General features: G+C 54.1%; 1 protein-coding gene across 1 annotated transcript in view; it reads left to right on the top strand.

The window, feature by feature from the left end:
* Positions 1 to 24,915, top strand: part of LOC137313326 (NACHT, LRR and PYD domains-containing protein 3-like) — a 41,694-nt gene extending 16,779 nt beyond the window's left edge. Inside the window, exons 6-13 of the mRNA XM_067979439.1 lie at positions 2,778 to 4,515; positions 6,061 to 6,147; positions 6,304 to 6,474; positions 6,638 to 6,808; positions 6,965 to 7,135; positions 8,813 to 8,983; positions 9,127 to 9,291; positions 9,462 to 24,915. Coding sequence (XP_067835540.1) covers positions 2,778 to 4,515; positions 6,061 to 6,147; positions 6,304 to 6,474; positions 6,638 to 6,808; positions 6,965 to 7,135; positions 8,813 to 8,983; positions 9,127 to 9,291; positions 9,462 to 9,549 — 2,762 coding nt within the window. The 3' untranslated portion in view covers positions 9,550 to 24,915. The remainder of the gene's footprint in view (positions 1 to 2,777; positions 4,516 to 6,060; positions 6,148 to 6,303; positions 6,475 to 6,637; positions 6,809 to 6,964; positions 7,136 to 8,812; positions 8,984 to 9,126; positions 9,292 to 9,461) is intronic.
* Positions 24,916 to 25,138: the final 223 nt, after the last annotated feature.

Here is a 25,138-nt window from a genome sequence, read left to right as displayed (position 1 = left end):
GTTCGAGAGATGACCCGACCTACCCCTCCTCTCAGTGTACCCACAGAAACACGTTCAATTGCCTCTTGACCCCACTTACACTGCCCCTTTAATGTCCTTGCCAGGCTCTCTGGACCCTTGGGTGAGAAAATTACCCTGATTTCCCTTCCCCGTTATTAATTTTGTTGATTGTGAGCCTGTTTCCTGTTTCTGTTGAGTATATTCAAGACTGAGATCGATAGATTTTTGGACACTAAGGGAATCAATGTATATGTGGACAGGGTAGGCAAGTGGATTTAAGGTAGATCAACCATGACCTTAATGAATGGCGGCGGAGGCTCGAGGGGCCGTATGGCCTACACCTGCTTCTATTTCTTATGTTCTTACTAATGTTGGGAATTCCATTGAAATATTTCAATCCTGAATTCGCTTGCACAAACAAAATACACGAAACCCTCTCACCACTCCCTCAACCTAAAGTCCGAGTACCTTCCATCATCATTCTGATTCCCCTCTGTACCTACAGAATGGCAATAATCATTACCTGTGAAAAAGTGATTGTAGAAATGTACGTAATACCCCAGATAACCTGCCCGAGTCCTGAATCAACAGCAACTTAACTCCTGTCTATTCAATCTAATCTTCTCCCAATACACACAACACCCCAGATAACCTGCCCGAGTCCTGAATCAACAGCAACTTAACTCCTGCCTATTCAATCTAACCTTCTCCCAATACACACAACACCCCAGATAACCTGCACCAGTCCTGAATCAACAGCAACTTAACTCCTGCCTATTCATTCTAATCTTCTCCCAATACACACAACACCCCAGATAACCTGCACCAGTCCTGAATCAACAGCAACTTAACTCCTGCCTATTCAATCTAACCTTCTCCCAATACACACAACACCCCAGATAACCTGCACCAGTCCTGAATCAACAGCATCTTAACTCCTGCCTATTCAATCTAATCTTCTCCCAATACACACAACACCCCAGATAACCTGCACCAGTCCTGAATCAACAGCAACTTAACTCCTGCCTATTCAATCTAACCTTCTCCCAATACACACAACACCCCAGATAACCTGCACCAGTCCTGAATCAACAGCAACTTAACTCCTGTCTATTCAATCTAACCTTCTCCCAATACACACAACACCCCAGATAACCTGCACCTGTCCTGAATCAACAGCATCTTAACTCCTGCCTATTCAATCTAATCTTCTCCCAATACACACAACACCCCAGATAACCTGCACCAGTCCTGAATCAATAGCAACTTAACTCCTGCCTATTCAATCTAACCTTCTCCCAATACACACAACACCCCAGATAACCTGCACCAGTCCTGAATCAACAGCAACTTAACTCCTGCCTATTCAATCTAACCTTCTCCCAATACACACAACACCCCAGATAACCTGCCCGAGTCCTGAATCAATAGCAACTTAACTCCTGCCTATTCAATCTAACCTTCTCCCAATACACACAACACCCCAGATAACCTGCCCGAGTCCTGAATCAATAGCAACTTAACTCCTGCCTATTCAATCTAACCTTCTCCCAATACACACAACACCCCAGATAACCTGCACCAGTCCTGAATCAACAGCAACTTAACTCCTGCCTATTCAATCTAACCTTCTCCCAATACACACAACACCCCAGATAACCTGCACCAGTCCTGAATCAACAGCAACTTAACTCCTGCCTATTCAATCTAATCTTCTCCCAATACACACAACACCCCAGATAACCTGCACCAGTCCTGAATCAACAGCAACTTAACTCCTGCCTATTCAATCTAACCTTCTCCCAATACACACAACACCCCAGATAACCTGCACCAGTCCTGAAACAATAGCAGTTTAACTTCTGTCATCGTCTTATTCCTCTCCGTGGCTTCACACTTGCAATAATATTCCTCCAGTGACTACAAGTGCCCACAATACCCCAGGTAACCTTTCCAGGACCTGATACACTAACAGTGGAACTTCTGTCTATTCACAAACTGTCCCTCTCCCAGTTCCCACAATACCCCAGGTAACCTGTCCAGGACCTGATACACTAACAGTGGAACTTCTGACTATTCACAAACTGTCCCTCTCCCAATGCCCACAATATCCCAGATAACCTGCCCGAGGTCTGATAGAATAACAGTGGAACTTCTGTCCATTCACAGTCTGTCCCTCTCCCAGTGCCCACAATATCCCAGAATAACCTGCCCGAGGTCTGATAGAATAACAGTGGGACTTCTGTCCATTCACAGTCTGTCCCTCTCCCAGTACATAAAATATCCCAGATAAACTGCCTGAGGTCTGATACTATAACAGTGGAACTTATGCCCATTCACAGTCTGTCCCTCTCCCAATGCACACTATAACCTATTTCCCATTTCCGCAGAGGGTCAGCAACACTGACAGTTTCATAAATTATTCCACTGGAACTTCAAGTTTCGTATACCAGAATCACGTTTGGATTTGTATTGTGATGTCCATAGTACAGGGCAGGACTGATAGTATTAATCATCAGAGGGAAAATATCACCTTCATCGAAATCTCCATGTTCAGTAAATATTAGAATCAAGTGAGGATTTGAAACTTTTCTCCGCCGTGATTCACTTTCAAACGAGCTTTACAGGAACTGAGTTTAATTTCCTGCTCGCACCTCTATTGAAGCTGTGAATTCAATCTCGCAACATTTTACTGAATAGTAAAGTGAGATTGAGAATTTGTTTTTATGTCAATGCAACTAACATTGAGAACCACTTTCTGTCTGTTCTAATTGAAGATGTTCAACAGAAACACAAGGAAACACTCCGGGTCCAAACTGAAACACTGAGAGTGAACACGATCCTAATAAAGGAGAAGGTTAAGATTTTCCAGCTGGTCAATCTATACACTGAGCTAACGGTCATTTCTACTGTTCGAGATCGGACACTAGTAGAACATGAACTGCTGGCAAGAGGACGAGACCATGAAGAGTGGAGAAAGAAACATCTCCGCAGAGAACTGGAAAAAATCCGAACTGATCAATTGTTCCAGAGCAGTTTTTCCCAGAGAAAATCCAAATCTGGGAGTTCAGCAGCAGTGAGCGGAGTCGCGGGGATTGGAAAAACAACAATGGTACAAAAGATTGTTTATGACTGGGCCACTGGGAAAATATACCCACACTTTCAATTTGTTTTCAGTTTTAAATTCCGTGAGTTAAATGCTCTGAACTGTCGTATAAACTTGTGGAACTTGATACTAATTTTCTATCCTTACTTGAGGAATATTCTGGGAGAGCTCTGGAAGAACCCAAAGGGATTACTGTTTATATTCGATGGTTTAGATGAATTCAAGGACAGTATCGATTTTGATAACAATCGGATAAATACAGAGGCTGATTACATGTGCACAGATCCTGAAGACCAGTGTGAAGTGTCCGACATTGTGTACAGTTTAATACAGCACAAGCTGCTCCCAGGATGTTCAGTGCTCGTGACCAGCCGCCCCACTGCATTACATTTATTGGAAAAGGCTGAGATCAGTGTCTGGGCTGAAATCCTGGGATTTGTTGGTGAAGAACGGAAGGAATATTTCAACAAGTTTTTTGAAGATCAGGCGGTGGCAGCAGCTGTTTTCAAACATGTGGAGGAGAACGAGATCCTGTACACCATGTGTTACAACCCTTCCTACTGCTGGATCCTCGGTCTGTCACTGGGTCCCTTCTTCACACAAAGAGACAGGAAACAGCAGCGAGTTCCCAAGACCATCACCCAACTATATTCCTACTATATTTATAACATTCTGAAAAACCACGGACGAGAGATTGAATCCCCCCGTGATGTGTTACTGAAGGTCGGTGAGATGGCCTTCACAGGAGTCTCCGAGAAGAAGATTGTGTTTAGAAATGGAGATTTGATCAAGTACAATCTGCAACCTTCCCAGTTCCTGTCTGGGTTCATGATGGAACTTTTGGAGAGAGATGATTCTGCCCATAGTGTGGTTTACACATTCCCGCACCTCACCATCCAAGAGTTTGTAGCCGCACTCGCACAATTCCTGACTCCAGATCCAGGGCACATCCGGAAACTCCTCAGTGAAGCCCACAGCAAGAAAGATGGACGATTTGAGATATTTCTCCGTTTTGTTGTTGGTCTCTCCTCCTCACGGTCAGCTCGGCCCCTGGAGGAGTTTCTGGGTCCATTTCTTCATCAAACAATCTGTGGAGTGATTGACTGGGTGAAGGAGAAGGTTGTTGGAGAGATTGGAAACTTATGGAATGAAACTGGGAAACGAGACCTCCTGAACACATTCCACTACCTGTTTGAGTCTCAGAATACAACACTGGCTCGGGCCACAGTGGGATCTGTGGAAAGACTTACATTTAATGAATTGCGACTGACCCCGATTGACTGTGCCGTTCTGTCTCATGTCATTGGACTGTGTGATACAATAAAACACCTCAATCTCCGGAGCTGCTCCATTCAGTGTGAAGGACTCCAGCGGCTGGGACCCGCACTGCACAAATGCCAGGTGTTGAGGTAACTGTTTATTTGTCTCTTATTGTTCGGCCAATTGTCGAACAGTCACGGATTGTATTGTTGCTCCGTAATGAAGGGAAACAAACAGTTCAGTTAAACCAGAGAGAAGCAGTTTGAACACAAAGATGACAAATGATAAGAGCATCGGTTAGTAATTCCCTCAGGACTGAAGAATCTAAAATGGATCCTTGTGAACAAGTCGGGATTTTACAGTCTTTATCGGATCAGTAAATACAGGTCACTGAAAGAGTCTGATAATTTAATTGCAATTCATCGTATTTATTGATGTTTTTCTCACTTCCTGAGATATGTCCATTGAAGAGGCTCCTTCTCACTGTTACTGACACGTCGACCGACACTAACTGCAGCAGTCTGTGTGTCGGAGCATCCCACCCTCTTACCGAGGTGTGGGGGCAAGTGACGGTCACCGGACTGTCAACGTGTGTTGGAGAGGGAAGCAGAAACACCAAACATTCAGTAACAAAGAGCAAAACACAGCTTTCGGGCAGTCAACCGTCAGTGGGCGGGCTGAGCTTTCCCCGCAGGACGGCGGTACGTTATCTTAACTCATCAATGACACAGCCCTTCACACTCTCCAATACATCCACCATCTCTTCACCCAGCTGGCAGCACTCATGCCTCTGAGTCAGCAGGTCGTGGAGTCAGGCCCCTCGCTCATTAATCCAGGCCGACAATTCAGTGGGATTAGGGAACTAAAATCTGCCGGTAAAAGGTTCCAATCTAACGGGTTGTGGGTGTACAGACACACACCGGCCAGCGGTGGGGTCTCACACACACCGGGAGGCTCCTGGGGTTAACCAGGGGCAATGAATCTGGGAATTTCCCATAATCTGCTCCCTGTGTGAGGACCTGCTCTGGGATGGAACTTCAGAAAATTCCCCAAAAACTGTCGGGCCCGTTACACCTGAAATAAATGTAGAGCCGGTTTAATGGGGAACAATGTGAGAGACTCCCCTCCCCAAGAAACTAGGACTAAAGAAACATTTAAAACTTGTAACAGGACGGAATAACCTCTCCTTATCACATGAAATCCTGTGGGACAGATTTTACAGCAGCCGTTAGCGTCGTTTCACAGTATAACTCACCCCGAGATATTATACAGATTAATATAATACTGCATAAAGTACACGTAATCACCGCTTTATCATTTAATTCAGGGAAAATCGCCCCATTCCCATAAAATCTGGGATTTGAGGAGCAGCAGAAATGAGACAAGTTTCCCCAAACATGACGGGACCGGTCACTGACCTCAAGGAGGATAATTCTGATCATCAGGGAATGAGACCGGACTGAGGGTCATTAAAAGGCTTCACACAGACAGCACTTTATTTAATAAATACATATACTGACAGTCCCTGAATATATGGGGTGTTGGACAGAGTGAGATTCATTGTCAGTGACAGGGAAATCTGGTTATTAATTTCCTGAAGATTTTTCAGTGTTTTGTGTAATATCAGAGAGAAATTGTATCACATCGGGGATTGGATTCAGTTTGTTTCTCACTCTCTGTCTGTTTGTGTTTAGACTGGTGAGAAATAAACTGGGAGATTCAGGAGTGAAACTACTGTCTGCGGCTCTGAGGAACCCGGACTGCAAAATACAGGAACTGGAGTAAGTATCAGACTGTGTGAGATTGTGTTTATAATAACTGGATGTCTAACACGGTACATTAATGTCAGCATAAGTAATAATAATACAAATAAATACTGGGAATTCAATCTGATTCCTGTTATCTCTGCTCGTCTCTCTCCTCACTCTGATCTCCAGTTTATGTGATAACGATCTCACAGCTTCTTGTATCGAGGATCTCGTCTCCGCTCTCAGTACAAACCGGTCACTGACGGATCTGAACCTGGGGAGAAATCATCTGGGAGATTCAGGAGTGAAACTACTGTCTGCGGCTCTGAGGAACCCGGACTGTAAAATACAGGAACTGCAGTAAGTATCAGACTGTGTGAGATTGTGTTTACAACAATTGAATGTTTAACACTCAACATTATGACTGGTATCTGTAATAATAATGCAAATAAATACTGGGAATTTACTTTGATTCCTGTTATCTCTGCTCGTCTCTCTCTCGCTCCATATCTCTGATCTCCAGGTTAAGGGATAACGATCTCACAGATTCTTGTACCGAGGATCTCTCCTCCGCTCTCAGTGCAAACCGGTCACTGATGGGTCTGGACCTGAGTAATAATAAACTGGGAGATTCAGGAGTGAAACTACTGTCTGCGGCTCTGAGGAACCCGGACTGTAAAATACAGAAACTGGAGTAAGTATCAGACTGTGAGATTGTGTTGATAATAACTGGATGCTGAACACGATACATTAATGTCAGAATAAGTAACAATAATTCAGTAAATACTGAGAATTTAATCTGATTCCTGTTATCTCTGCTCATCTCTCTCTCTCTCTCTCTGATCTCCAGGTTATGCGCGAACGATCTCACAGATTCTTGTACCGATGATCTCTCCTCCGCTCTCAGTACAAACCGGTCACTGACGGTTCTGAACCTGAGTTATAATAAACTGGGAGATTCAGGAGTGAAACTACTGTCTGAGGCTCTGCGGAATCCGGACTGTAAAATACAGAAACTGGAGTAAGTATCAGACTGTGTAAGATTGTGTTTATAATAACTGGATGCTGAACACGATACATTAATGTCAGAATAAGTAACAATAATTCATTAAATACTGAGATTTTACTCTGATTCCTGTTATCATAGAATCATAGAAGTTACAACATGGAAACAGGCCCTTCGGCCCAACATGTCCATGTCGCCCAGTTTATACCACTAAGCTATTCCCAATTGCCTGCACTTGGCCCATATCCCTCTATACCCATCTTACCCATGTAACTGTCCAAATGCTTTTTAAAAGACAAAATTGTACCCGCCTCTACTACTGCCTCTGGCAGCTCGTTCCAGACACTCACCACCCTTTGTATATCTCCCCTCTCACCTTAAATCTATGCCCCCTCGTTATAGACTCCCCTACCTTTGGGAAAAGATTTTGACTATCTACCTTATCTATGCCCCTCATTATTTTATAGACTTCTATAAGATCACACCTTAACCTCCTACTCTCCAGGGAAAAAAGTCCCAGTCTATCTAACCTCTCCCTTTTAGTCAAACCATCAAGTCCCGGTAGCATCCAAGGAAATCTTTTCTGCACTCTTTCTAGTTTAATAATATCCTTTCTATAATAGGGTGACCAGAACTGTACACAGTATTCCAAGTGTGGTCTTACTAATGTCCTGTACAACTTCAACAAGACATCCCAACTCCTGTATTCAATGTTCTGACCAATGAAACCAAGCATGCCGAATGCCTTCTTCACCACCCTATCCACCTGTGACTCCACTTTCAAGGAGCTATGAACCTGTACTCGGAGATCTCTTTGTTCTATAACTCTCCCCAACGCCCTACCATTAACGGAGTAGGTACTGGCCCGATTCGATCGACCAAAATGCATCACCTCACATTTATCAAAATTAAACTCCATCTGCCATTCATCGGCCCACTGGCCCAATTTATCAACATCCCGTTGCAATCCAAGATAACCTTCTTCACTGTCCACAATGCCACCAATCTTGGTGTCATCTGCAAACTTACTAACTATGCCTCCTAAATTCTCAACCAAATCATTAATATAAATAACAAATAACAGCGGACCCAGCACCGATCCCTGAGGCACACCGCTGGACACAGGCCTCCACTTTGAATAAACAACCCTCTACAGCCACACTCTGTCTTCTGTCGTCAAGCCAATTTTGTATCCAATTGGCTACCTCACCTTTGATCCCATGAGATTTAACCTTATGTAACAACCTACCATGCGGTGCCTTGTCAAAGGCTTTGCTGAAGTCCATGTAGACCACGTCTACTGCACAGCCCTCATCGATCTTCTTGGTTACCCCTTCAAAAAACTCAATCAAATTCGTGAGACATGGTTTTCCTCTCACAAAACCATGCTGACTGTTCCTAATCAGTCCCTGCCTCTCCAAATGCCTGTAGATCCTGTCTCTCAGAATACCCTCGAACAACTTACCCACGACAGATGTCAGGCTCACCGGTCTGTAGTTCCCAGGCTTTTCCCTGCCGCCCTTAAACAAAGGCACAACATTTGCTGCCCTCCAATCTTCAGGCACCTCACCTGTAGCTGTCGATGATTCAAATATCTCTGCTCGGGGACCCGCAATTTCCTCCCTAACCTCCCATAACGTCCTGGGATACATTTCATTTCTCTGCTCGTCTCTCTCTCTCTCTGATCTCCAGGTTATGCGCTAACGATCTCACAGATTCTTGTACCGAGGATCTCGTCTCCGCTCTCAGTACAAACCGGTCACTGACGGTTCTGAACCTGAGTCAAAATAAACTGGGAGATTCAGGAGTGAAACTACTGTCTGCGGCTCTGAGGAACCCGGACTGTAAAATACAGGAACTGGAGTAAGTATCAGACTGTGTGAGATTGTGTTTATAATAACTGGATGTCTAACACGGTACATTAATCTCAGTATAAGTAACAATAATACAAATAAATACTGGATATTTCCCCTGATTCCTGTTATTTCTCTCTCTCTGATCCCCAGTCTGACTGATGTCGGTTTCACAGATTCTTGTACCGATCTCGTCTCCGCTCTCCATGAAAACCAGTCACTGACGGATCTGTCTCTGGGATCAAACTCCTTCACAGACCGATCTGTCCCCACTCTCCGCTCCCTCATACTGACCCGCAGGAGTCTGGAGCGGATCGGGTGAGTGTTTGTGTTCATGTTTAATACAATAAATAAAATATCAATGGGATTCAGTCCCTTTTATGGGTAATATCTGTGTAATTATTATTGAAATATTAACCCCAGTCTCCCTGTTATTTACACTGTTGTTCAATCTGTTTATTTCCTGTTTAATCTTTAATCTGTTTCAGGCTGGGGGGGAATCAGTTCAGTTCAAACGGAAAGAATCAGCTGAAGTCACTGCAGGGAACGAGACCCGGACTGAGTGTGGGAGTGTGAACATTTCAATTTATAACCATTCCTGGTCTCATTATATGATCATTTCAATTTATAACCATTGCTCGTCTCATTATATGAATATTTTTGGCCGATTCTCTGTCCCTCCCCTTTAACCGGCCGCGCTCCAGGTTTAAATCCTAACGGCCCTTTAACGGATTCCAGCTCGAGCTGAGCGAGCGTCGTCTCCCATTGTGACGTCAGAGGCCCAGAGACAGGGTCACGAGACTCAGTCACCGGGTCCCCCAGCGCTGATTCCGCCGGATATCCGGGGCTGGATGGTCCCCAATGGGACACTGGGTCAATGTACAGACAGGAAGGGCCCAGGGTGGGGCTTCGTCTGGGCTGCAGTGGGACACTGGGTCAATGTACAGACAGGAAGGGACCAGGTTGGGGCTCAGTCTGGGATGCAGTGGGGCACTGGGTCAATGCACAGACAGGAAGGGCCCAGGGTGGGGCTCAGTCTGGGCTGCAGTGGGGCACTGGGTCAATGTACAGAGAGTAAGGGCCCAGGGTGGGGCTCAGTCTGGGCTGCAGTGGGACACTGGGTCAATGTACAGACAGGAAGGGCCCAGGGTGGGGCTCAGTCTGGGCTGCAGTGGGACACTGGGTCAATGCACAGACAGGAAGGGCCCGGGGTGGAGCTCAGTCTGGGCTGCAGTGGGACACTGGGTCAATGTACAGACAGGAAGGGGCCAAGGTGGGGCTCAGTCTGGGCTGCAGTGGGACACTGGGTCAATGTGCAGACAGGAAGGGCCCAGGCTGGGGCTCAGTCTGGGCTGCAGTGGGACACTGGGTCACTGTACAGACAGGAAGGGCCAAGTGTGTGGCTCAGGCTGCGCTGCAGTGGGACACTGGGTCAATGTACAGACAGGAAGGGCACAGAGTGGGGCTCAGTCTGGGCTGCAGTGGGACACTGGGTCAATGTACGGAGAGGAAGGGCCCAGGGTGGGGCTCAGTCTGGGCTGCAGTGAGACACTGGGTCAATGTACAGACAGGAAGGGCCCAGGGTGGGTCTCAGTCTGGGCTGCAGTGGGAAACTGGGTCAATGTGCAGACAGGAAGGGCCCAGTGTGGGGCACAGTCTGGGCTGCAGTGGGACACTGGTTGAATGTACAGACAGGAAGGGCCAAGGGTGGGGCTCAGTCTGGGCTGCAGTGGGACACTGGGTCAATACACAGACAGGAAGGGCCCAGGGTGGGGCTCAGTCTGGGCTGCAGTGTGACATTGGGACAATGTGCAGACAGGAAGGGCCCAAGGTGGGTCTCAGCCTGGGCTGCAGTGAGACACTGGGTCAATGTACAGACAGGAAGGGCCCAGGGTGGGGCTCAGTCTGGGCTGCAGTGGGACACTGGGTCAATGTACAGACAGGAAGGGGCCAGGGTGGGGCTCAGTCTGGGCTGCAGTGGGACACTGGGTCAATGTACAGACAGGAAGGGCCCAGCGTGGGGCACAGTCTGGGATGCAGTGGGACACTGGTTCAATGTACAGACAGGAAGGGCCCAGGGTGGGGCTCAGTCTGGGTTGCAGTGGGACACTGGGTCAATGTACAGAGAGGAAGGGCCCAGGGTGGGGCTCAGTCTGGGCTGCAGTGGGACACTGGGTCAACGTACAGACAGGAAGGGCCCAGGGTGGGGCTCAGTCTGGGCTGCAGTGGGACACTGGGTCACTGTAAAGACAGGAAGGGCCAAGTGTGTGGCTCAGGCTGCGCTGCAGTGGGACACTGGGTCAATGTACAGACAGGAAGGGCACAGAGTGGGGCTCAGTCTGGGCTGCAGTGGGACACTGGGTCAATGTACGGAGAGGAAGGGCCCAGGGTGGGGCTCAGTCTGGGCTGCAGTGAGACACTGGGTCAATGTACAGACAGGAAGGGCCCAGGGTGGGTCTCAGTCTGGGCTGCAGTGGGAAACTGGGTCAATGTGCAGACAGGAAGGGCCCAGGGTGGGGCTCAGTCTGGGCTGCAGTGGGAGAATGGGTGAATGTACATACAGGAAGGGCCCAGGGTGGGGCTCAGTCAGGGCTGCAGTGAGACACTGGGTCAATGTACGGACAGGAAGGGCCCAGTGTGGGGCACAGTCTGGGCTGCAGTGGGACACTGGTTGAATGTACAGACAGGAAGGGCCAAGGGTGGGGCTCAGTCTGGGCTGCAGTGGGACACTGGGTCAATACACAGACAGGAAGGGCCCAGGGTGGGGCTCAGTCTGGGCTGCAGTGTGACATTGGGACAATGTGCAGACAGGAAGGGCCCAAGGTGGGTCTCAGCCTGGGCTGCAGTGAGACACTGGGTCAAGGTACAGACAGGAAGGGCCCAGGGTGGGGCTCAGTTTGGGCTGCAGTGGGACACTGGGTCAATGTACAGACAGGAAGTGGCCAGGGTGGGGCTCAGTCTGGGCTGCAGTGGGACACTGGGTCAATGTACAGACAGGAAGGGCCCAGCGTGGGGCACAGTCTGGGATGCAGTGGGACACTGGTTCAAGGTACATACAGGAAGGGCCCAGGGTGGGGCTCAGTCTGGGCTGCAGTGGGACACTGGGTCAATGTACAGAGAGGAAGGGCCCAGGGTGGGGCTCAGTCTGGGCTGCAGTGGGACACTGGGTCAACGTACAGACAGGAAGGGCCCAGGGTGGGGCTCAGTCTGGGCTGCAGTGAGACTCTGGGTCAATGTACAGACAGGAAGGGCCCAAGCTGGGGCACAGTCTGGGCTGCAGTGGGACACTGGGTCAATGTACAGACAGGAAGGGCCCAGGGTGGGGCTCAGTCTGGGCTGCAGTGGGACACTGGGTCAATGCACAGACAGGAAGGACCCGGGGTGGAGCTCAGTCTGGGCTGCAGTGGGACACTGGGTCAATGTACAGACAGGAAGGGGCCAAGGTGGGGCTCAGTCTGGGCTGCAGTGGGACACTGGGTCAATGTGCAGACAGGAAGAGCCCAGGGTGGGGCTCAGACTGGGCTGCAGTGGGACACTGGGTCACTGTACAGACAGGAAGGGCCAAGTGTGTGGCTCAGGCTGCGCTGCAGTGGGACACTGGGTCAATGTACAGACAGGAAGGGCACAGAGTGGGGCTCAGTCTGGGCTGCAGTGGGACACTGGGTCAATGTACGGAGAGGAAGGGCCCAGGGTGGGGCTCAGTCTGGGCTGCAGTGAGACACTGGGTCAATGTACAGACAGGAAGGGCCCAGGGTGGGGCTCAGTCTGGGCTGCAGTGGGAGAATGGGTGAATGTACATACAGGAAGGGCCCAGGGTGGGGCTCAGTCAGGGCTGCAGTGAGACACTGGGTCAATGTACGGACAGGAAGAGCCCAGTGTGGGGCACAGTCTGGGCTGCAGTGGGACACTGGTTGAATGTACAGACAGGAAGGGCCAAGGGTGGGGCTCAGTCTGGGCTGCAGTGGGACATTGGGACAATGTGCAGACAGGAAGGGCCCAAGGTGGGTCTCAGCCTGGGCTGCAGTGAGACACTGGGTCAATGTACAGACAGGAAGGGCCCAGGGTGGGGCTCAGTCTGGGCTGCAGTGGGACACTGGGTCAATGTACAGACAGGAAGGGGCCAGGGTGGGGCTCAGTCTGGGCTGCAGTGGGACACTGGGTCAATGTACAGACAGGAAGGGCCCAGCGTGGGGCACAGTCTGGGGTGCAGTGGGACACTGGTTCAATGTACAGACAGGAAGGGCCCAGGGTGGGGCTCAGTCTGGGCTGCAGTTGGACACTGGGTCAATGTACAGAGAGGAAGGTCCCAGGGTGGGGCTCAGTCTGGGCTGCAGTGGGACACTGGGTCAACGTACAGACAGGAAGGGCCCAGGGTGGTGCTCAGTCTGGGCTGCAGTGAGACTCTGGGTCAATGTACAGACAGGAAGGGCCCAAGCTGGGGCTCAGTCTGGGCTACAGTTGGACACTGGATCAATGTACAGACAGGAAAGGCCAAGGGTGGGGCTCAGTCTGGGCTGCAGTGGGACACTGAGTCAATGTACAGATAGGAACGGCCCAGGGTGGGGTTCAGTCTGGGCTGCAGTGAGTCACTTGGTCAATGTACCCGACAGGAAAGGACCAGGGTGGGGCTCAGTCTGGGCTGCAGTGGGACACTGGGTCAAGGTACAGACAGGAAGGGCCCAGAGTGGGTCTCAGTCTGGGCTGCAGTCGGAAACTGGGTCAATGTACAGACAGGAAGGGGCCAAGGTGGGGCTCAGTCTGGGCTGCAGTGGGACACTGGGTCAATGTGCAGACAGGAAGGGCCCAGGGTGGGGCTCAGTCTGGGCTGCAGTGGGACACTGGGTCAATGTGCAGACAGGAAGGGCCCAGGGTGGGGCTCAGTCTGGGCTGCAGTGGGACACTGGGTCACTGTACAGACAGGAAGGGCCAAGTGTGTGGCTCAGGCTGCGCTGCAGTGGGACACTGGGTCAATGTACAGACAGGAAGGGCACAGAGTGTGGCTCAGTCTGGGCTGCAGTGGGACACTTGGTCAATGTACAGAGAGGAAGGGCCCAGGCTGGGGCTCAGTCTGGGCTGCAGTGGGACACTGGGTCAACGTACAGACAGGAAGGGCCCAGGGTGGGGCTCAGTCTGGGCTGCAGTGAGACTCTGGGTCAATGTACAGACAGGAAGGGCCCAAGCTGGGGCTCAGTCTGGGCTACAGTTGGACACTTGATCAATGTACAGACAGGAAAGGCCAAGGGTGGGGCTCAGTCTGGGCTGCAGTGGGACACTGAGTCAATGTACAGACAGGAACGGCCCAGGGTGGGGTTCAGTCTGGGCTGCAGTGAGTCACTTGGTCAATGTACAGACAGGAAGGGCCCAAGCTGGGGCTCAGTCTGGGATGCAGTGGGACACTGGGTCAATGTACAGACAGGAAGGGCCCAGGGTGTGGCTCAGTCTGGGCTGCAGTGGGACACTGGGTCAATGCACAGACAGGAAGGGCCCGGGGTGGAGCTCAGTCTGGGCTGCAGTGGGACACTGGGTCAATGTACAGACAGGAAGGGGCCAAGGTGGGGCTCAGTCTGGGCTGCAGTGGGACACTGGGTCAATGTGCAGACAGGAAGGGCCCAGGGTGGGGCTCAGTCTGGGCTGCAGTGGGACACTGGGTCACTGTACAGACAGGAAGGGCCAAGTGTGTGGCTCAGGCTGCGCTGCAGTGGGACACTGGGTCAATGTGCAGACAGGAAGGGCACAGAGTGGGGCTCAGTCTGGGCTGCAGTGGGACACTGGGTCAATGTACGGAGAGGAAGGGCCAAGGGTGGGGCTCAGTCTGGGCTGCAGTGAGACACTGGGTCAATGTACAGACGGGAAGGGCCCAGGGTGGGTCTCAGTCTGGGCTGCAGTGGGAAACTGGGTCAATGTGCAGACAGGAAGGGCCCAGGGTGGGGCTCAGTCTGGGCTGCAGTGGGAGAATGGGTGAATGTACATACAGGAAGGGCCCAGGGTGGGGCTCAGTCAGGGCTGCAGTGAGACACTGGGTCAATGTACGGACAGGAAGGGCCCAGTGTGGGGCACAGTCTGGGCTGCAGTGGGACACTGGTTGAATGTACAGACAGGAAGGGCCAAGGGTGGGGCTCAGTCTGGGCTGCAGTGGGACACTGGGACAATACACAGACAGGAAGGGCCCAGGGTGGGGCTCAGTCTGGGCTGCAGTGTGACATTGGGACAATGTGCAGACAGGAAGGGCCCAAGGTGGGTCTCAGCCTGGGCTGCAGTGAGACACTGGGTCAATGTACAGACAGAAGGGCCCAGGGTGGGGCTCAGTCTGGGCTGCAGTGGGACACTGGGTCAATGTACAGATAGGAAGGGGCCAGGGTGGGGCTCAGTCTGGGCTGCAGTGGGACACTGGTTCAATGTACAGACAGGAAGGGCCCAGCGTGGGGCACAGTCTGGGATGCAGTGGGACACTGGTTCAATGTACAGACAGGAAGGGCCCAGGGTGGGGCTCAGTCTGGGCTGCAGTGGAACACTGGGTCAATGTACAGAGAGGAAGGGCCCAGGGTGGGGCTCAGTCTGGGCTGCAGTGAGACTCTGGGTCAATGTACAGACAGGAAGGGCCCAAGCTGGGGCTCAGTCTGGGCCACAGTTGGACACTGGATCAATGTACAGACAGGAAAGGCCAAGGGTGGGGCTCAGTCTGGGCTGCAGTGGGACACTGAGTCAATGTACAGACAGGAACGGCCCAGGGTGGGGTTCAGTCTGGGCTGCAGTGAGTCACTTGGTCAATGTACCCGACAGGAAAGGACCAGGGTGGGGCTCAGTCTGGGCTGCAGTGGGACACTGGGTCAAGGTACAGACAGGAAGGGCCCAGAGTGGGTCTCAGTCTGGGCTGCAGTGGGAAACTGGGTCAATGTGCAGACAGGAAGGGCCCAGGGTGGTGCTCAGTCAGGGCTGCAGTGAGACACTGGGTCAATGTACGGACAGGAAGGGCCCAGTGTGGGCTTCAGTTTTGGCTGAATTGAGACACTTGGTCAATGTACCCGACAGGAAGGGCCCAGGGTGGGGCTCAGTCTGGGCTGCAGTGGGCCACTGTGTGAATGTACAGACAGGAAGGGCCAAGGGTGGGGCTCAGTCTGGGCTGCAGTGGGACACTGGGTCAATGTACAGACAGGAAGGGCCAAGGGTGGGGCTCAGTCTGGGCTGCAGTGGGACACTTGGTCAATGTACCCGACAGGAAAGGACCAGGGTGGGGCTCAGTCTGGGCTGCAGTGGGACACTGGGTCAAGGTACAGACAGGAAGGGCCCAGGGTGGGTCTCAGTCTGGGCTGCAGTGGGAAACTGGGTCAATGTACAGACAGGAAGGGCCCAGGGTGGGGCTCAGTCTGGGCTGCAGTGGGACACTGGATCAATGTACAGACAGGAATGGCCCAGGGTGGGGCTCAGTCTGGGCTGCAGTGGGACACTGGGTCAATACACAGACAGGAAGGGCCCAGGGTGGGGCTCAGTCTGGGCTGCAGTGTGACATTGGGACAATGTACATACAGGAAGGGCCCAAGGTGGGTCTCAGCCTGGGCTGCAGTGAGACACTGCGTCAATGCACAGACAGGAAGGGCCCAGGGTGGGGCTCAGTCTGGGCTGCAGTTGGACACTGGGTCAATGTACAGACAGGAAGGGCCCAGGGTGGGGCTCAATCTGGGCTGCAGTGGGACACTGGGTCAATGTACAGACAGGAAGGGCCCAGGGTGGGGCTCAGTCTGGGCTGCAGTGGGGCACTGGGTCAATGCACAGACAGGAAGGGCCCAGGGTGGGGCTCAGTCTGGGCTGCAGTGGGGCACTGGGTCAATGTACAGACAGGAAGGGACCAGGGTGGGGCTCAGTCTGGGCTGCAGTGGGACACTGGGTCAATGTACAGACTGGAAGGGCCCAGGGTGGGGCTCAGTCTGGGCTGCAGTGGGACAGTGGGTCAATGTACAGACAGGAATGGCACAGAGTGGGGCTCAGTCTGGGCTGCAGTGGGACACTGGGTCAATGTACGGAGAGGAAGGGCCCAGGGTGGGGCTCAGTCTGGGCTGCAGTGGGACACTGGGTCAATGTACAGACAGGAAGGGGCTAAGGTGGGGCTCAGTCTGGGCTGCAGTGGGACACTGGGTCAATGTGCAGACAGGAAGGGCCCAGGGTGGGGCTCAGTCTGGGCTGCAGTGGGACACTGGGTCACTGTACAGACAGGAAGGGCCAAGTGTGTGGCTCAGGCTGCGCTGCAGTGGGACACTGGGTCAATGTACAGACAGGAATGGCACAGAGTGGGGCTCAGTCTGGGCTGCAGTGGGACACTGGGTCAATGTACGGAGAGGAAGGGCCCAGGGTGGGGCTCAGTCTGGGCTGCAGTGAGACACTGGGTCAATGTACAGACAGGAAGGGCCCAGGGTGGGTCTCAGTCTGGGCTGCAGTGGGAAACTGGGTCAATGTGCAGACAGGAAGGGCCCAGGGTGGGGCTCAGTCTGGGCTGCAATGGGAGAATGGGTGAATGTACATAGAGAAAGGGCCCAGGGTGGGGCTCAGTCAGGGCTGCAGTGAGACACTGGGTCAATGTACGGACAGGAAGGGCCCAGTGTGGGGCACAGTCTGGGCTGCAGTGGGACACTGGTTGAATGTATAGACAGGAAGGGCCAAGGGTGGGGCTCAGTCTGGGCTGCAGTGGGACACTGGGTCAATACACAGACAGGAAGGGCCCAGGGTGGGGCTCAGTCTGGGCTGCAGTGGGACACTGGGTCAATGCACAGACAGGAAGGGCCCGGGGTGGAGCTCAGTCTGGGCTGCAGTGGGACACTGGGTCAATGTACAGACAGGAAGGGGCCAAGGTGGGGCTCAGTCTGGGCTGCAGTGGGACACTGGGTCAATGTGCAGACAGGAAGGCCCCAGGGTGGGGCTCAGTCTGGGCTGCAGTGGGACACTGGGTCACTGTACATACAGGAAGGGCCAAGTGTGTGGCTCAGGCTGCGCTGCAGTGGGACACTGGGTCAATGTACAGACAGGAAGGGCACAGAGTGGGGCTCAGTCTGGGCTGCAGTGGGACACTGGGTCAATGTACGGAGAGGAAGGGCCCAGGGTGGGGCTCAGTCTGGGCTGCAGTGAGACACTGGGTCAATGTACAGACGGGAAGGGCCCAGGGTGGGTCTCAGTCTGGGCTGCAGTGGGAAACTGGGTCAATGTGCAGACAGGAAGGGCCCAGGGTGGGGCTCAGTCTGGGCTGCAGTGGGAGAATGGGTGAATGTACATGCAGGAAGGGCCCACGGTGGGGCTCAGTCAGGGCTGCAGTGAGACACTGGGTCAATGTACGGACAGGAAGGGCCCAGTGTGGGGCACAGTCTGGGCTGCAGTGGGACACTGGTTGAATGTACAGACAGGAAGGGCCAAGGGTGGGGCTCAATCTGGGCTGCAGTGTGACATTGGGACAATGTGCAGACAGGAAGGGCCCAAGGTGGGTCTCAGCCTGGGCTGCAGTGAGGCACTGGGTCAATGTACAGACAGGAAGGGCCCAGGGTGGGGCTCAGTCTGGGCTGCAGTGGGACACTGAGTCAATGTACAGACAGGAAGGGGCCAGGGTGGGGCTCAGTCTGGGCTGCAGTGGGACACTGGGTCAATGTACAGACAGGAAGGGCCCAGCGTGGGGCACAGTCTGGGATGCAGTGGGACACTGGTTCAATGTACAGACAGGAAGGGCCCAGGGTGGGGCTCAGTCTGGGCTGCAGTGGGACACTGGGTCAATGTACAGAGAGGAAGGGACCAGGGTGGGGCTCAGTCTGGGCTGCAGTGGGACACTGGGTCAACGTACAGACAGGAAGGGCCCAGGGTGGGGCTCAGTCTGGGCTGCAGTGAGACTCTGGGTCAATGTACAGACAGGAAGGGCCCAAGCTGGGGCTCAGTCTGGGCTACAGTTGGAAACTGGATCAATGTACAAACAGGAAAGGCCAAGGGTGGGTCTCAGTCTGGGCTGCAGTGGGAAACTGGGTCAATGTGCAGACAGGAAGGGCCCAGGGTGGGGCTCAGTCTGGGCTGCAATGGGAGAATGGGTGAATGTACATACAGAAAGGGCCCAGGGTGGGGCTCAGTCAGGGCTGCAGTGAGACACTGGGTCAATGTACGGACAGGAAGGGCCCAGTGTGGGGCACAGTCTGTGCTGCAGTGGGACACTGGTTGAATGTACAGACAGGAAGGGCCAAGGGTGGGTCTCAGTCTGGGCTGCAGTGGGACACTGGGTCAATACACAGACAGGAAGGGCCCAGGGTGGGGCTCAGTCTGGGCTGCAGTGGGACACTGGGTCAATGCACAGACAGGAAGGGCCCGGGGTGGAGCTCACTCTGGGCTGCAGTGGGACACTGGGTCAATGTACAGACAGGAAGGGGCCAAGGTGGGGCTCAGTCTGGGCTGCAGTGGGACACTGGGTCAATGTGCAGACAGGAAGTGCCCAGGGTGGGGCTCAGTCTGGGCTGCAGTGGGACACTGGGTCACTGTACAGACAGGAAGGGCCAAGTGTGTGGCTCAGGCTGCGCTGCAGTGGGACACTGGGTCAATGTACAGACAGGAAGGGCACAGAGTGGGGCTCAGTCTGGGCTGCAGTGGGACACTGGGTCAATGTACGGAGAGGAAGGGCCCAGGGTGGGGCTCAGTCTGGGCTGCAGTGAGACACTGGGTCAATGTACAGACGGGAAGGGCCCAGGGTGGGTCTCAGTCTGGGCTGCAGTGGGAAACTGGGTCAATGTGCAGACAGGAAGGGCCCAGGGTGGGGCTCAGTCTGGGCTGCAGTGGGAGAATGGGTGAATGTACATACAGGAAGGGCCCAGGGTGGGGCTCAGTCAGGGCTGCAGTGAGACACTGGGTCAATGTACGGACAGGAAGGGCCCAGTGTGGGGCACAGTCTGGGCTGCAGTGGGACACTGGTTGAATGTACAGACAGGAAGGGCCAAGGGTGGGGCTCAGTCTGAGCTGCAGTGTGACATTGGGACAATGTGCAGACAGGAAGGGCCCAAGGTGGGTCTCAGCCTGGGCTGCAGTGAGGCACTGGGTCAATGTACAGACAGGAAGGGCCCAGGGTGGGGCTCAGTCTGGGCTGCAGTGGGACACTGGGTCAATGTACAGACAGGAAGGGGCCAGGGTGGGGCTCAGTCTGGGCTGCAGTGGGACACTGGGTCAATGTACAGACAGGAAGGGCCCAGCGTGGGGCACAGTCTGGGATGCAGTGGGACACTGGTTCAATGTACAGACAGGAAGGGCCCAGGGTGGGGCTCAGTCTGGGCTGCAGTGGGACACTGGGTCAATATACAGAGAGGAAGGGCCCAGGGTGGGGCTCAGTCTGGGCTGCAGTGGGACACTGGGTCAACGTACAGACAGGAAGGGCCCAGGGTGGGGCTCAGTCTGGGCTGCAGTGAGACTCTGGGTCAATGTACAGACAGGAAGGGCCCAAGCTGGGGCTCAGTCTGGGCTACAGTTGGACACTGGATCAATGTACAGACAGGAAAGGCCAAGGGTGGGGCTCAGTCTGGGCTGCAGTGGGACACTGAGTCAATGTACAGACAGGAACGGCCCAGGGTGGGGTTCAGTCTGGGCTGCAGTGAGTCACTTGGTCAATGTACCCGACAGGAAAGGACCAGGGTGGGGCTCAGTCTGGGCTGCAGTGGGACACTGGGTCAAGGTACAGACAGGATGGGCCCAGAGTGGGTCTCAGTCTGGGCTGCAGTGGGAAACTGGGTCAATGTGTAGACAAGAAGGGCCCGGGGTGGGGCTCAGTCTGTGCTGCAGTGGGACACTGGATCAATGTACAGACAGGAATGGCCCAGGGTGTGGCTCAGTCTGGGCTGCAGTGGGAGAATGGGTGAATGTACATACAGGAAGGGCACAGGGTGGGGCTCAGTCAGGGCTGCAGTGAGACACTGGGTCAATGTACGGACAGGAAGGGCCCAGTGTGGGCTTCAGTTTTGGCTGAATTGAGACACTTGGTCAATGTACCCGACAGGAAGGGCCCAGGGTGGGGCTCAGTCTGGGCTGCAGTGGGCCACTGTGTGAATGTACAGACAGGAAGGACCAAGGGTGGGGCTCAGTCTGGGCTGCAGTGGGACACTGGGTCAATGTACAGACAGGAAGGGCCAAGGGTGGGGCTCAGTCTGGGCTGCAGTGGGACACTTGGTCAATGTACCCGACAGGAAAGGACCAGGGTGTGGCTCAGTCTGGGCTGCAGTGGGACACTGGGTCAAGGTACAGACAGGAAGGGCCAAGGGTGGGTCTCAGTCTGGGCTGCAGTGGGACACTGGGTCAATGTACAGACAGGAAGGGCCCAGGGTGGGGCTCAGTCTGGGCTGCAGTGGGACACTGGATCAATGTACAGACAGGAATGGCCCAGGGTGGGGCTCAGTCTGGGCTGCAGTGGGACACTGGGTCAATACACAGACAGGAAGGGCCCAGGGTGGGGCTCAGTCTGGGCTGCAGTGTGACATTGGGAAAATGTACAGACAGGAAGGGCCCAAGGTGGGTCTCAGCCTGGGCTGCAGTGAGATACTGCGTCAATGCACAGACAGGAAGGGCCCAGGGTGGGGCTCAGTCTGGGCTGCAGTTGGACACTGGGTCAATGTACAGACAGGAAGGGCCCAGGGTGGGGCTCAATCTGGGCTGCAGTGGGACACTGGGTCAATGTACAGACAGGAAGGGCCCAGGGTGGGGCTCAGTCTGGGCTGCAGTGGGGCACTGGGTCAATGCACAGACAGGAAGGGCCCAGGGTGGGGCTCAGTCTGGGCTGCAGTGGGGCACTGGGTCAATGTACAGACAGGAAGGGCCCAGGGTGGGGCTCAGTCTGGGCTGCAGTGGGACACTGGGTCAATGCACAGACAGGAAGGGCCCGGGGTGGAGCTCAGTCTGGGCTGCAGTGGGACACTGGGTCAATGTACAGACAGGAAGGGGCCAAGGTGGGGCTCAGTCTGGGCTGCAGTGGGACACTGGGTCAATGTGCAGACAGGAAGGGCCCAGGGTGGGGCTCAGTCTGGGCTGCAGTGGGACACTGGGTCACTGTACAGACAGGAAGGGCCAAGTGTGTGGCTCAGGCTGCGCTGCAGTGGGACACTGGGTCAATGTACAGACAGGAAGGGCACAGAGTGGGGCTCAGTCTGGGCTGCAGTGGGACACTGGGTCAATGTACGGAGAGGAAGGGCCCAGGGTGGGGCTCAGTCTGGGCTGCAGTGAGACACTGGGTAAATGTGCAGACAGGAATGGCCCAGGGTGGGTCTCAGTCTGGGCTGCATTGGGAGAATGGGTGAATGTACATACAGGAAGGGCCCAGGGTGGGGCTCAGTCAGGGCTGCAGTGAGACACTGGGTCAATGTACGGACAGGAAGGGCCCAGTGTGGGGCACAGTCTGGGCTGCAGTGGGACACTGGTTGAATGTACAGACAGGAAGGGCCAAGGGTGGGGCTCAGTCTGGGCTTCAGTGGGACACTGGGTCAATACACAGACAGGAAGGGCCCAGGGTGGGGCTCAGTCTGGGCTGCAGTGTGACATTGGGACAATGTGCAGACAGGAAGGGCCCAAGGTGGGTCTCAGCCTGGGCTGCAGTGAGACACTGGGTCAATGTACAGACAGGAAGGGCCCAGGGTGGGGCTCAGTCTGGGCTGCAGTGGGACACTGGGTCAATGTACAGACAGGAAGGGGCCAGGGTGGGGCTCAGTCTGGGCTGCAGTGGGACACTGGGTCAATGTACAGACAGGAAGGGCCCAGCGTGGGGCACAGTCTGGGATGCAGTGGGACACTGGTGCAATGTACAGACAGGAAGGGCCCAGGGTGGGGCTCAGTCTGGGCTGCAGTGGGACACTGGGTCAATGTACAGAGAGGAAGGGCCCAGGGTGGGGCTCAGTCTGGGCTGCAGTGGGACACTGGGTCAACGTACAGACAGGAAGGGCCCAGGGTGGGGCTCAGTCTGGGCTGCAGTGAGACTCTGGGTCAATGTACAGACAGGAAGGGCCCAAGCTGGGGCTCAGTCTGGGCTACAGTGGGACACTGGATCAATGTACAGACAGGAAAGGCCAAGGGTGGGCCTCAGTCTGGGCTGCAGTGGGACACTGAGTCAATGAACAGACAGGAAGGGCCCAGGGTGGGGTTCAGTCTGGGCTGCAGTGAGTCACTTGGTCAATGTACCCGACAGGAAAGGACCAGGGTGGGGCTCAGTCTGGGCTGCAGTGGGACACTGGGTCAAGGTACAGACAGGAAGGGCCCAGAGTGGGTCTCAGTCTGGGCTGCAGTGGGAAACTGGGTCAATGTGCAGACAGGAAGGGCCCAGGGTGGGGCTCAGTCTGTGCTGCAGTGGGACACTGGATCAATGTACAGACAGGAATGGCCCAGGGTGTGGCTCAGTCTGGGCTGCCGTGGGAGAATGGGTGAATGTACATACAGGAAGGGCCCAGGGTGGGGCTCAGTCAGGGCTGCAGTGAGACACTGGGTCAATGTACGGACAGGAAGGGCCCAGTGTGGGCTTCAGTTTTGGCTGAATTGAGACACTTGGTCAATGTACCCGACAGGAAGGGCCCAGGGTGGGGCTCAGTCTGGGCTGCAGTGGGCCACTGTGTGAATGTACAGACAGGAAGGGCCAAGGGTGGGGCTCAGTCTGGGCTGCAGTGGGACACTGGGTCAATGTACAGACAGGAAGGGCCAAGGGTGGGGCTCAGTCTGGGCTGCAGTGGGACACTTGGTCAATGTACCCGACAGGAAAGGACCAGGGTGGGGCTCAGTCTTGGCTGCAGTGGGACACTGGGTCAAGGTACAGACAGGAAGGGCCCAGGGTGGGTCTCAGTCTGGGCTGCAGTGGGAAACTGGGTCAATGTACAGACAGGAAGGGCCCAGGGTGGGGCTCAGTCTGGGCTGCAGTGGGACACTGGATCAATGTACAGACAGGAATGGCCCAGGGTGGGGCTCAGTCTGGGCTGCAGTGGGACACTGGGTCAATACACGGACAGGAAGGGCCCAGGGTGGGGCTCAGTCTGGGCTGCAGTGTGACATTGGGACAATGTACAGACAGGAAGGGCCCAAGGTGGGTCTCAGCCTGGGCTGCAGTGAGACACTGGGTCAATGCACAGACAGGAAGGGCCCAGGGTGGGGCTCAGTCTGGGCTGCAGTTGGACACTGGGTCAATGTACAGACAGGAAGGGCCCAGGGTGGGGCTCAGTCTGGGCTGCAGTGGGACACTGGGTCAATGTACAGACAGGAAGGGCCCAGGGTGGGGCTCAGTCTGGGCTGCAGTGGGACACTGGTTCAATGTACAGACAGGAAGGACCCAGGGTGGGTCTCAGTCTGGGCTGCAGTGGGACACTGGTTCAATGTACAGACAGGAAGGGCCCAGGGTGGGGCTCAGTCTGGGCTGCAGTGGGACACTGGGTCAATGTACAGACAGGAAGGGCCCAGAGTGGGGCTGAGTCTGGGCTGCAGTGGGACACTGGGTCAATGTGCAGACAGGAAGGGCCCAGGGTAGGGCTCAGTCTGGGCTGCGGTGGAACACTGGCTCACTGTTTTGACAAGAAGTAATCAGGATAACAAATGTCCCTCTGTGCAGTGTGTGTCCCTCCCAGTGAGGAATCAGACTCTGTGACAAGTATCCGTACAACCCTCCAAAATCTCTTCCCTCCTCCAATTCTTTCCTCTCACACAACCCCCACTGCCATTGCTCCATCATTGGTGGCCGTGTCTTTTTCTGCCTGGACCCTTAGCTCTGGAATACCCTTCTTAAACCTCTCCGCCTCTCTCTCCTCCTTTAAGACGCTCCTTAAAACCTGCCTCTTTGCCCAAGCTTTTGGTCACTTGTCCTAATTCCTCCTGTGTGGCTCGGTGTAACAGGATTCGCTCCTGTGAAGCGCCCCGACTATAAAGGTGCAATATAAATGTAAGTTGTTGTCTGTGTGTTGTGTTAATAAAACTCCACCGCTTACTTCAGCTCAGGCCTGGTCTCGTTATTTCTTTTTAAATGGTGTTAGTGTTTTAAAATATTGAATAAAGGATCCTTGAAATTACATCCCTCTTCCTCCAAGCGGCATCGCAGACCTGACTGTTTGATCCAGTGAACTGTGTGTGTGGGTGTGGGTGTGTCGGGGGGAGGGGTCTTACCCGGTCGGCTGGAAGTTCAGTTCACACAAAACGGTGAGAGACTGTGAGCAAA

This window comes from Heptranchias perlo, unplaced genomic scaffold (assembly GCF_035084215.1).
Source record: "Heptranchias perlo isolate sHepPer1 unplaced genomic scaffold, sHepPer1.hap1 HAP1_SCAFFOLD_47, whole genome shotgun sequence".
Classification (NCBI taxonomy): Eukaryota; Metazoa; Chordata; class Chondrichthyes; order Hexanchiformes; family Hexanchidae; genus Heptranchias; species Heptranchias perlo.
This window is presented reverse-complemented; position numbering and strand designations above follow the sequence as displayed.